Source organism: Bubalus kerabau, chromosome 10 (genome assembly GCF_029407905.1).
Source record: "Bubalus kerabau isolate K-KA32 ecotype Philippines breed swamp buffalo chromosome 10, PCC_UOA_SB_1v2, whole genome shotgun sequence".
Classification (NCBI taxonomy): Eukaryota; Metazoa; Chordata; class Mammalia; order Artiodactyla; family Bovidae; genus Bubalus; species Bubalus kerabau.
The window spans coordinates 58953554-58965668 of NC_073633.1; the positions used below are offsets into that span (position 1 = coordinate 58953554).

The 12115-nt window shown below is 36.7% G+C and overlaps 1 protein-coding gene across 6 annotated transcripts in view; it reads right to left on the reverse strand.

Moving 5' to 3' along the window:
- Positions 1-12115, reverse strand: part of TEX9 (testis expressed 9) — a 101366-nt gene that overhangs the window by 52837 nt on the left and 36414 nt on the right. For all 6 annotated transcript variants that reach the window (XM_055537876.1, XM_055537877.1, XM_055537875.1 and 3 more), the window contains 2 exons: positions 10749-10831; positions 9653-9826 (listed from right to left, as the gene is read on the reverse strand). In XM_055537876.1, the coding sequence (XP_055393851.1) occupies positions 9653-9826; positions 10749-10831 (257 nt within the window). The remainder of the gene's footprint in view (positions 1-9652; positions 9827-10748; positions 10832-12115) is intronic.

The window sequence follows — 12115 nt, forward strand, 5'->3', positions numbered from 1 at the left end:
ACTCCTCTGAAACTCTTCCAAAAAGTAGTAGATGAAGGAATACTCCCAAGCTCATTCTATGAGGCTATCATCATCCTGATATCAAAACCAGACATCTATCACCAAAAAAAAATTATAGGCCAACAACAAACAAATGAAAAGATGCTCAAAATCACTGATTATTGTATTGTAAAAATACAATGAGGTATCACTTCATACTAGTCTGAATGGCTACCATCAAAAAATCAACAAACAAATGTTGGAGAGGGTGTGGAGAAAAGGGAATGCTCTTGGACTGATGGGGGAAATGTTAATTGATACAACCACTATGGAAAACAGTATGGAGGTTCCTTATAAAACTAAAACTATCATATGACCCAGCAATCCCACTACTGGGCATATAAAATGAGAAAACCATAATATAAAAAGATGTTAATACATGTACCCCAATGTTCACAGTAGCACCATTTATAGTAGCCAGGACATGGAAGCAACCTAAACGGCCACTGAGAGATGAATGGATAAAGAAATGTGGTACATATATACAATGGAGTATTACTCAGCCATAAAAATGAATGAAATTGGGTCATTTGTAGTGATGTGGTGAACCTAGAGACTGTCCTACAGACTGAAGTCAGTCAGAAAGAGAGAAACAAATATTGTATATTAATGCATACATATGGAATCTACGAAAATAGTACCAATGACCCTATTTGCAGGGCAGGAATAGAGATGCAGACTTAGGAGAACAAAATCGTGGACATAGTGAGGGGAAGGAGAGGGTGATGAATTGAGAAAATATCACTGACAAATACACACTACCATGCGTAAAACAGACAGCTACTGGGAAGCTGCTGTATAGCATAGGGAGCTCAGTCCATGCTTTTTGATGACCTAGAAGGTGGGATGGGAGGAGGAATTGGAGGGAGGCTCAAGAGCAAGGGGATATATGTATACATATAGCTGATTAACATCACTGCACAGTGAAAATGAACACAACATTGTAAAGCAATTACACTTCAATTTTAAAAAAGAAAAAATAATTAGACACTAATATCACTAAAGAGCACTAAAGAACTGAATTCAACAACACATTAAAAGGATCATTCACCATGGTCAAGTGGGATTTATCCTAGGGATGCAAGCATTCTTCAACATAAGTATATCAATCAATGTGAAAAACCACATTAAAAACTGAAGAATAAAAACCACATGATCATCTCAATAGATGCAGAAAAAGCTCTTGACAAAATTCAACACCCATTTATGATAAAAACTCTCCAGAAAGTGAAGGGTTTCCCAGGTGGTGCCTGTGGTAAAGATGCCCCCACCACCCGCTGCCAATGCAGGAGACATAAGAGATGTGGGCTCAATCCCAGGGTCAGGAAGATCCCCTGGAGAAGGAAATGGCAACCCACTCCAGTATTCTTGCCTGGAGAATCCCATGGACAGAGGAGCCTGGTGGGCTACAGTCCATAGGGTCAGAAAGATTTGGACATGACAAAAGCAACTTAGCATGCACTCTAAAAAGTGGGCACAGAGGGAATCTACCTCAACATAGTAACAGCAATATACAACAAACCTATAGCAAAAATCATATTCAATGGTGAAAAACTGAAAGCATTTCCTCTAAGATCAAGAATAAGACAAGGTTGTCTACTCTCACCACTATTATTCAACACAGTTTTGGAAGTCCAACTACAGCAATCACAGAAGAAACAAAAGGAATTCAAATTGGAAAAAGAAGTAAAACTATCATTGTTTGAAGATGACATGATATTGTACATAGAAAATCTTGAAGATGCTACCAGGAAACTACTAGAGCTCATCAATGAATTTGATAAAGTTGCAGGATACAAAATTAATACACAGAAATCTCTTGCATTCCTATACACTAACAACAAAAGGTCAGAAACCAAAATTAAGCAAATAATCCCATTTACTGTCACATCAAAAAGAATAAGACACCTAAGATTATATCCATGTAATGAGGCAAAATTTATACTCAAATAAGTATAAAATACTGATGAAAGAAATCAAAGATGACACACAAACAAATGGAGAGATGTACCAAATTCTTGGATTGGAGGAATCAAAATTATCAAAATGAGTATATAACCCAAAGTAATCTACAGATTCAATGTAATCCCTATCAAACTACTAACAGCATTTCTCACAGAATTAGAACAAAAAATATTTACAATTTGTATGCAAACACAAAAGACTGTGAATAGTCAAAGCAATCTTAAGAAAAATGGAGTTAGAGGAATCAGGCTCCCTGACTTCAGACTATATTACAAAGCTATAGTAATCAAAACAGTATGATATAGGCACAAAAACAGAATATACATCAATGGAACAGGATAGAATGTCCAAAGATAAACCCACACACCTACAGTAACATAATCTATAGCAAAGGAGGCAAGAACATACAATGGAGAAAAGACAGTCTCTTCAATTAAGCGGTGTGGGGAAAATGAACAGCTACATGTAAAAGGATGAAATTAGAACATTCTTTTGGAGAAGGCAATGGCAACTCCAGTACTGTTGTCTGGAAACTCCCATGGATGGAGGAGCCTGGTAGGCTGCAGTCCATGGGGTCGTGAAGAGTCAGACACAAGTGAGCAACTTCACTTTCACTTTTTACTTTCATGCATTGGAGAAGGAAATGGCAAACCACTCCAGTGTTCTTGCCTGGAGAATCCCAAGGACGGAGGAGCCTGGTAGGCTGCCGTCTACGGGGTCGCACAGAGTCGGACACAACTGAAATGACTTAGCAGCAGCAGCAGCAGAACATTCTTTAAAACTATATGCAAAAGTAAACTCAAAATGGATTGTTGTTGTTGTTCAATCACTTAATCGTGTCTGACTCTTTGTGACCCCGTGGACTGCAGCATGCCAGGTTTCCCTATCCTTCACCATGTCCCAGAGCTTGCTCAAACTCCTGTCCATTGAGTTGGTGATACCATCACCATTAAAGACCTAAATGTAAGCCCAGATACTATAAAATTCTTAGAGGAAAACATAGACAGAACATTCTCTAACATAAATTGCAGCAAGATCTTTTTTGATCCACCTCTTAAAGGAAATTAAAAACAAATAAATAAATGGGGTCTGATTAAACTTAAAAGCTTCTACACAGCAAAGGAAACCATAAAGAAAACAAAAATACAACCCACAGAATGGGAAAAATATCTGCAAATGAAGCAACTGACAAAGGATTAATCTCCAAAATATACTAACAGTTTATGCAGTTCAATATTAAAAATAAATAAATAAAAAATGGGCAAAAGATCTAAATAGACATTTCTCCAAAGAAGACATATGGAAAGCCAAGAGGCACATGAAAATATGCTCTGCTGCTGCTACTGCTGCTAAGTCACTTCAGTCGTGTCTAACTCTGTGCGACCCCAGAGATGGCAGCCCACCAGGCTCCCCTGTCCCTGGGATTCCCCAGGCAAGAACACTGGAGTGGGTTGCCATTTCTTTCTCCAGTGCATGAAAGTGAAAAGTGAAAGTGAAGTCGCTCAGTCATGTCCGACTCCTAGCGACCCTGTGGACTGCAGCCTACCAGGCTCCTCTATCCGTGGGATTTTCCAGCCAAGAGTACTGGAGTGGGTTGCCATTGCCTTCTCCGAAAACATGCTCAACATCACTAATTACTAGAGAAATGCAAATCAAAACTACAATGAGTATCACCTCGCACCAATCAGAATGACCATCATCAAAAAACTCTACAAACAGTAAATGCTGGAGGGAATGTAAACTGGTATATCCACTATAGAAAAGAGTCAGGAGGTTCCTTAAAAAACTAAAAAAAGAACTATCATATGATTCAGCAATCCCATTTCTGTGCATATCTCTGGAGAAAACCATAACTCAGATAGCTGCACCCCAATGTTCATTGTAGCACTATTTACAATAGTAAGGCCATGGAAGCAACCTAAATGTCCATCAACAGAAGAATGGATAAAGAAGATGTGGTACACATATACAATAGAATATTACTCAGCCATCAACAAGAATGAAAGGATGCCTTTTGCAAAGACATGGATGGACCTAGACAATGTCATACTGACTGAAGTAACTCAGCCAGAGAAAGACAAATGTCATATGATATCTGTTATATCTGTAATCTTAAAAATGGTACAAATGAACCTACTTAAAATGTTTTGTAAATACAGATGTAGAAAACAATACAGTTACCAAGGGGGCAATTTTAACAAAGAATTCAGCACAGGCACTCCTCTCTCAATAGCTGATAGAACAATAAAGACAGAATACTTGAACAATACTGTCAACAAATTTGACCTAATACATATTTATAGAAAACTACTCAGTAAAGAATTACACATACTGTTTTCAAGGGCACATTAAGCATTTACCAAGAGAGGCCAAATGCTGGCCTATAAAACTATATGGAACAAATATTCAAAGAACAAAATCACACACCACATAATTCAATTAGAAATCAATTTAGAAAACGACAGGAAAAATAATATTTAAAATTAAACAACACATACTTTTAATAATCCAATTGTCAAGAAATATCAGGAAGGAAATTAGAAAATACTTTGAACTTAATAAAAAGCATCAAAATTTGTGGGACACAGATAAAGCAGCACTTAGAAAATTTATAGCTTTAAATTCTTATGTGACAAAAGTAGAAAATCAATTATGTAAGCTTTTGCCTTAAGAATCCTGAAAAATAAGAACAAATTAAGCCCAAATAAGAATGAAGGAAACGGTAAAGTTTGTTGTTGTTTAGTTACTAAGTCGTGTCTGACTCTTGTGTGACCCCATGGACTATAGGACTCCAGGCTCCTCTGTCCATGGGATTTCTCTGGCAAGAACACTGGAGTGGGTTGCCATTTCCTTCTCCAGGGGATCTTCCTGACCCAGAGACTGAACTCACGTCTCCTGCATTGGCAGATGGATTCTTTACCAATGAGCCACCAGGGAAGCCAAAGGTAACGTTAGAAAGCAATATAGTGGAAAACTGACAAATAGTACAGAAAAATGAACAAAAGTCAAATACTGATTCATTGAAAAAGTCAGTGAATTTGATAAGTATGTAGCTAGACTAATTAAGAATAAAACATAGAAGAGACAAATTATTAGTGTCAAGAATGAAACAGAAGTCATAACCACAGAGATTAAAAATATAAGTAAAAATATAATAAATGATTGGGCTTCCCAGGCGGCACAGTGGTAAAGAATCTGACTGCCAATGCAGGAGACACAAGAGACACAGGTTCAATCCCTAAGTTGGGAAGATCCCAAAGAAGTGGCAACCTACTCCAGTATTCTTGCCTGGAAAATTTCAAGGCAAGAGGAGCCTGGCATGCTATAGGCCACGGGGTCACAAAGAGTTGGACACAACTGAGTGACTGAGTATGTACGTATGGACACATCTATACCAATGAGTTTTACTACTCAGCACTGTAAAAATTACTTAAAAACACAAATTACCGAAACTGATTCCAAAATAATGGAAAATCCAAATAGACTTACATACAATAATTAAATTTATGGGCAAAGATTTCTCAAATAGGATGTAAAAGCACAAAAAATGTATTAGAATTCATCAAAGTTTTAAAATGCTACCTTCTGAAAGATACTTAAAAAATTTAACGTCAACTCAAACTGAGAAAAACTATTCACAGTACATTCTTTCTAGCAAAAAAATTATATAAGAAAACATTAAGGACTCTTAATACAACCCAATGTTTCTAATTTGGGCAAAAAAATTGAACATATACATAAGAAGAGAAGAGAATATGAACAGCTAATAAGCCTATGAAAAGATACTCACGATCAAGTTATCAAGGAAATACAAATGAAACTACACTGAGATACTACTTCTGATCCTCTCAGTTCAGCTCAGTTCAGTCGCTCAGTCGTGTCCGACTCTTTGCGGCCCCATGAATCACAGCACACCAGGCCTCCCTGTCCATCACCAACTCCCGGAGTTCACTCAGACTCACATCCATCGAGTCAGTGATGCCATCCAGCCATCTCATCCTCTGTCGTCCCCTTCTCCTCCTGCCCCCAATCCCTCCCAGCATCAGAGTCTGATCCTCTAGAGTGGCTAATATTAAAAATGACTGATAATACCAAGTGTTAGTAAGAATACAGAGTAACTAGAACTCTCATACAATGCTACTTGGAATGAAAAATGGTATAATCACTTTAGAACACAGTTTGACAGCTTCTTAAAAAGTTAAACATGCACTTTCCATAAACTCAGGAGTTCTACTCCTAGGCACTTCATCAGCATGATGAATGATACTGAGTATGTTTACACAAAAACATGTATCTACACAAAGCACTTGTACATGTAAATTCATAGTGGCTTTACTTCTCATAGCCTAAAGCTGAAAACAACTCAAATTCCCATCAATTGGTGAACAGATGAAATGTGGTAAATCCATAAATGAATACCACTCAGCAATACATGAAAATGAACCATAAAGCAAGCAACAACACTGATGAATCTCAACAACATTATGCTGAAGAAAACAGATGCAAAAAAGTACATACTTAGGTTTCCATCTATATGAAATTTTATAACAAGGAAAATGAACCTGCAGCAAAAGAATGCAAATCAGTGGCTGCTTGGGGTCATGATTAGAGAGACTGGGGATTTATAGGGAAGAGACAAAGGAAACTTGGGGGAGTGACAGAAATTTTATCTTAATCATGGTGGTGGTTATAAGGATATATTAACTTGTCAAAACTCAATGAATTGTACAATTAAATCAAGTATATTGTGTTTAAGTTATTCCTCAATAGAGTTGGTTTGTAAACATATCATTAATAAAAAAACAAAATCCAAAGATGGGGTAAAATGATTTCTGATTTTATATTTTAAGAATGACTCCATCTGTTAGAATCAACAGCTAAAATAAGTTAACATGTATAACAATGTTTTAATAGTTGATTTTTCCAGGTTTATAGAAGCAGCTATACTTAAGCTCTGTTTGTATTTCTCTGAACTGTACACTGAGACTTAGAGAAAAAATGAATAGAATTAACAAAGAAAGATTCAATCTTGAGTACCACATAACCCAGGAAAACTATGTTTTGTCTGTTTGGCCAATAGGCAGATAGGAATTAAAGCTGGGAAGTTCAGAGTCAATGCAAGTCTTCATAAAATCTTCAGCTAGCCAATGTATCATAATGCCTTTATACATTCACCATGAAATAAAATTTTCAAATACTTAACCCTAAACAACAATGAAATTTTAGAAGAGCTATGTGTTTAAGTCCATTTATTCGGGGGTTGGAGAAAAGAGTCTACATGATTTGCAGAGTCAAGTAAACACACTTTGAATCCTGCTCTGCCAATCCTGTTTGACCACAGGCATTCTGCCTGACCTCTCAGATTCAGTTTCCCAGTGTGTTTTACCTGACAGACAGCACTCAAAAATATCAGTTCCTTTCCTGCCTACATAAAAGTAGAGTTATAATCAATGTGGTCCTTTGAGAATATTAATCTTTTGACAGAGTACAGGATACCATGGAAAAGAGAAAGAACCCCAGTGAAGAGGATTCAGAAATAAGATATAATAGCTTGAACCAAGAAGTAACAATGGCAAATGAAAACAAGAGATGAGTGAAAAACATTTAGAAGCAAGAAAGCATAGGATTGGGTATGAGGGCCAAGAACAAGAAAAGAATCAAAGATTTAGGCAAGTTACATCTACTAGAGCAGTGACATGATCACAGCCTGGATGCATGATGACAAATCGTAAACTGACAAACAGTTGTTTCCCAGATATAATAGTTTGTTGTTCCTTAGACCACTTGGCTTTATTTCTTAAAGCAACAGAAATATAGTACAAACTACATATGTAATTTTAGATTTTCTAATAGCCACTTTAAGAAGAAATAGGTAAAATTAATTTTATTACTTTATCCCAGTATACCCAAAATATTACCACTTCAACATGTAAACAATATTAAAATATTAATGAGATTTTACATCTTTCTTTGTATTTCATCTTCAAAATTAGATGCTGATTTACACTCACAGCACGACACAATTTGGACTAGCCTCACGAGTGGCTATCATTTTCAAAAGCACAGGCTTAGACTACGAGATACTATAAGTAATTTTTCTTCCCAGATGAATAGACAAACAAAATGTGGTATATTCATTCTATGTTACAATCAATAATAAAAAAGAACAGATTATAACATGGATGAATCAGAAATGCATTAAGCCAAGTTAAATCAGACTCTAAGAAGTTACTATGTATTTCTATTTATATGATAATCTAGAAAAGGCCAAAATATAAGAATCAAAAACAGAAGAGTGGTTGCCTAAGGCTGGGAGTAGGGAGAGGACTAAATTCACAGAGAAATTTTTGGGGATGATGAAAGTCTTCTATAACTCAGTTGTGGCGATGGTTATGTGATGATGCCCTTGTCAAAACTCACAGAATGGTTTACAGTCATCCCTCAGCATTCACAGGGGATTGGTACCCCCAATCTAACACATACTTGTAGGATGTGGTGAAACTGGAACCCTTATACACTGCTGTTAGAAATGTAAAAATGGTATAGGTGATTTGGAAAACAATCTGAAGTTCCTCAAAAGGCTAAACATAAGGTTGGGACCTCCCTGGTGGTCCAGTGGTTGGGAATCCACCTGCCAATGCAGGGGACGCAGGTTCAATTCCTGGACCGAGAGAATCCCACACGCTGTGGAGCAGCTAGGCCTGTGAGCCACAACTACTGAGCCTGTTCTCCAGAGCCCAAAAGACTGCGTGCCACAACTACTGAAGCCCATGGGCCTAGGGGCTGTGTTCCGCAACAAGAGAAACCACCTAAATGAGAAGCCCGCGCACCACAAGGAAGAGTAGCCCCCGCTCGCTGCAACAGGAGAAAGCCTGCACGCAGCAATGAAGATACAGCATAGTCAAAGATAAATAAAATAAAAAACAAACAAACAAAACATAAACCCAGTAATTCCACTCCTAGGCATATACCCAAGAAAAACAAAAACATATATCCACACAAACACTTGTATATGCATGTTCATAGTACAGCATTATCCAAAACAGTTCCAAAACAGAAATAACTCAAATGTCCATAAACTGATAAACAGATAAATAAAATTATATTTATATGCTCTATATAACAAGGAATATTACTCTATAAAAAGCAATGGAGTCCTAACATATGCTACAATGTAGATGAAAAAACGTTAAGCAAAAATGTTGGTTTTGAAGTATCACATACTGCATGAGTCTACCTGTCCAGAAATGTCCAGAATAGGCAAATCTATCAAGACAGAAAATAAGTGAGAAGCTGCCTAGAGCTTGAGGGGACGGGGTGAAGCAGGTTGAGGTACTGTGGCTAAAGGGTACACGGTGACTTTCCAGGTGATGAAAATGTTCCAAGCTTGATGGTGGTGACAGCCGCACGACTCTGTGAAGACTCTGAAAGCCACCGAACTGTATACTTTTAAGGGTAACACGTATTGTACGTGAATTATATTTCAGTAATGCCACTAAAAAATACTGTTCTAATAACGGGGGAAGAGGTTTTAGGAAACACTAACAAATTAACTGAACCATGAAAAGTGGTGTCTAAGCAAACATGTGACTTTTGTGTTTTTGTGCATCTTTGGCATTAGGTTAGGAAAAAATAGAAAAATTATTACCCTTTCCACTGAAGACAACTGTTGCTGTAGTCCATCACATTTTTTGTTTGCTTCTTCAAAAAGAGTTTTAAACTTTTCTGTTTGAGATTGTTGCAAATTAATTGTCCGCTGCTGTCTCACACAATCTTCTTCAAAATTTTTCAGTTGAGACTTTAAATCCTGAACTTCATCCTCCTATACAGTTATGAAATTATAGATTATATGAAGAAACACACAAGATTTGGTATCAAAACAAAATCCAAAAGTAAAAATCATAAAACTGAAAACAGAAAGTAGCTTCATATGGTCTTTTTATTTTAAAAGAAGTAATTTATTTTTAATTGGAGAAAAATTGCTTTACAATGTGTTAGTTTCTGCTATACATCAACATGAATCAGCAATTGGTTCCCTCTCTCTTGAAACTCCTTCTCTCCTCCCATCCCATCCCAGACCTCTTGGTTGTCCCAACAGAGCGTCTGGGTTTGAGCTCCCCGCATCATACAACAAACTGGCTATCTATTTTACGTGTGGTAATGTATATGTTCAGTGTTACTCTTTCAATTCGTCCGCTCCCTCCCCTTCCCACACTGTGTCCACAAGTCTGTTCTCTGTGTCTGCATCTCTACTGCTGCCCTGCAGACAGGTTCATCCATATTATCTTTCTAGTGCATTAATATACCATATTTGTTTTTCTCTTTCTGACTTACTTCACTCTGTATAGTAAGCTCCAAGTTCATCCATTTCATTAGGACTGACTCAAATGTGTTCCTTTTTATATGATCTTTGATGAGATATTTATACTCATTTCTTAAAGAAAAATAAATTACATTCCATTTTCTGCCTCAAAAATGGAAGTCAGATATTTTATTTCTGTTTAATATTATTAGCTTACACATCTCAGTCTAATATAGAGCATTCTAATTGCTAACATAAAACTCTTCAGCTCTGGAAATTCAACATCTCAGAACAAAGTTCAGTATTTATACACAATTATTGAATATAAAAGTTAACTGTGAATTATACCTCAGTGAAGCTATTTTTAAAATAAAATTGAAAACTGCTCCTAAAATGTCTTTGAATATAAGAGCATTTATTCTGAAAGGTTTTAAAAACTTACCATTTTATTGCGTTCACAGACAACATTATCCAATTCTTCCTGCATAACACGGAGTTTGGCCTTCAGAAATCTAATCTGTGCTTCTGCATCAATAATAATATATATTGTCTTTCATTGAATCTAAGATGCCATCAATTGTAAAACAGACTATTATTTTATGAAGGAAAAAAGTCCTCAAGATGAAGAGTCTAATAGGAGATCTCTTTTAGGAAACACTGAAGAAAACACTACTGACACAATCCCTAATGTGGAGGCAAATGAAAAATCTACCCAGGTATAAAAGGAACTATGTATATCTCAATATAAAAAGAGTAAAGAAAGAAAGGGAGGAAAAATCAAAAATCTTTCCTGAGAATCGGAACTAAAAGCCAGTAGTTTACAGACTGAATTCATACTTGCCTATGTCATTCAAAACACCTCAAGCAGAATTTAAAGTGGTTTCAGGTCAATAATGCTCCCAAAGTGTTTGGCAGAAACAAACACAAATCCTCTCTAGCAAAACTCAACTTCAGTCCCAACTACTGCAATCATAAAATGCCATTGACTGCAACACACATCCCAATTTCACCTAAGTTAACATGTAGTGTATGTGTCTGAGAAGCAGAAAAATACACAAATACCTTACTGCTGAAGCTTTTTTCCCCACAAACCCCTAATTAAGATCTACTTTTAGTATTTCATTGCTAGCAAAAGTTCTTTATTCAATAACATCAGTAAACCTTTGCAGTTTTTAGGCATATAAAAGTACATAAAGTGAAAACTGAACTTGGAACTCACTCATAATTCATCCAGTCATTAATTTAAAAGATATACATTAAGTTTCTACTACATTTCAGGCATAATACGGATATTGTTAAGACAAGCTTTGCCTTCATGAAGCTTATCTTAAGTAAACAATCTTAATATTCAGTCTCTGAAAGATCATTAGGACAAACCCCACAGAGCACACACGTCTCCACACATACTTCCTGCTTCAAAGCTCTTGTTATAAAGTGTCCCCAGCATTACATGGAACTGATGAACTATGGTTGGCTCTAGCCACACCTAGATTTCTCCAGCCTCAACTCTCTTCTAGCCTCCAGGTTAGCAGAGGACAGAAGGGAAACAATCCATCTCTTCTCTCCCCAACTCTAACCTCAGTAGTATCATCAAGGAGCTGAGTGCTCTGTCTCTGGAGGTACACAGCATTAACCTCCGCTCCCATCTCACTCCAACTTTAGTCTTACAAAGCAGTGCTTTGTACACTTACTTATATTTTGTACACTTACACAACTTTAGACTTACAAAGGAGTCTTACAAAGTTTTGTGCTACTAAACTACTTTTTTATTGCTTCCTTCCACACATAACCCAGCCATTCTAGATAATC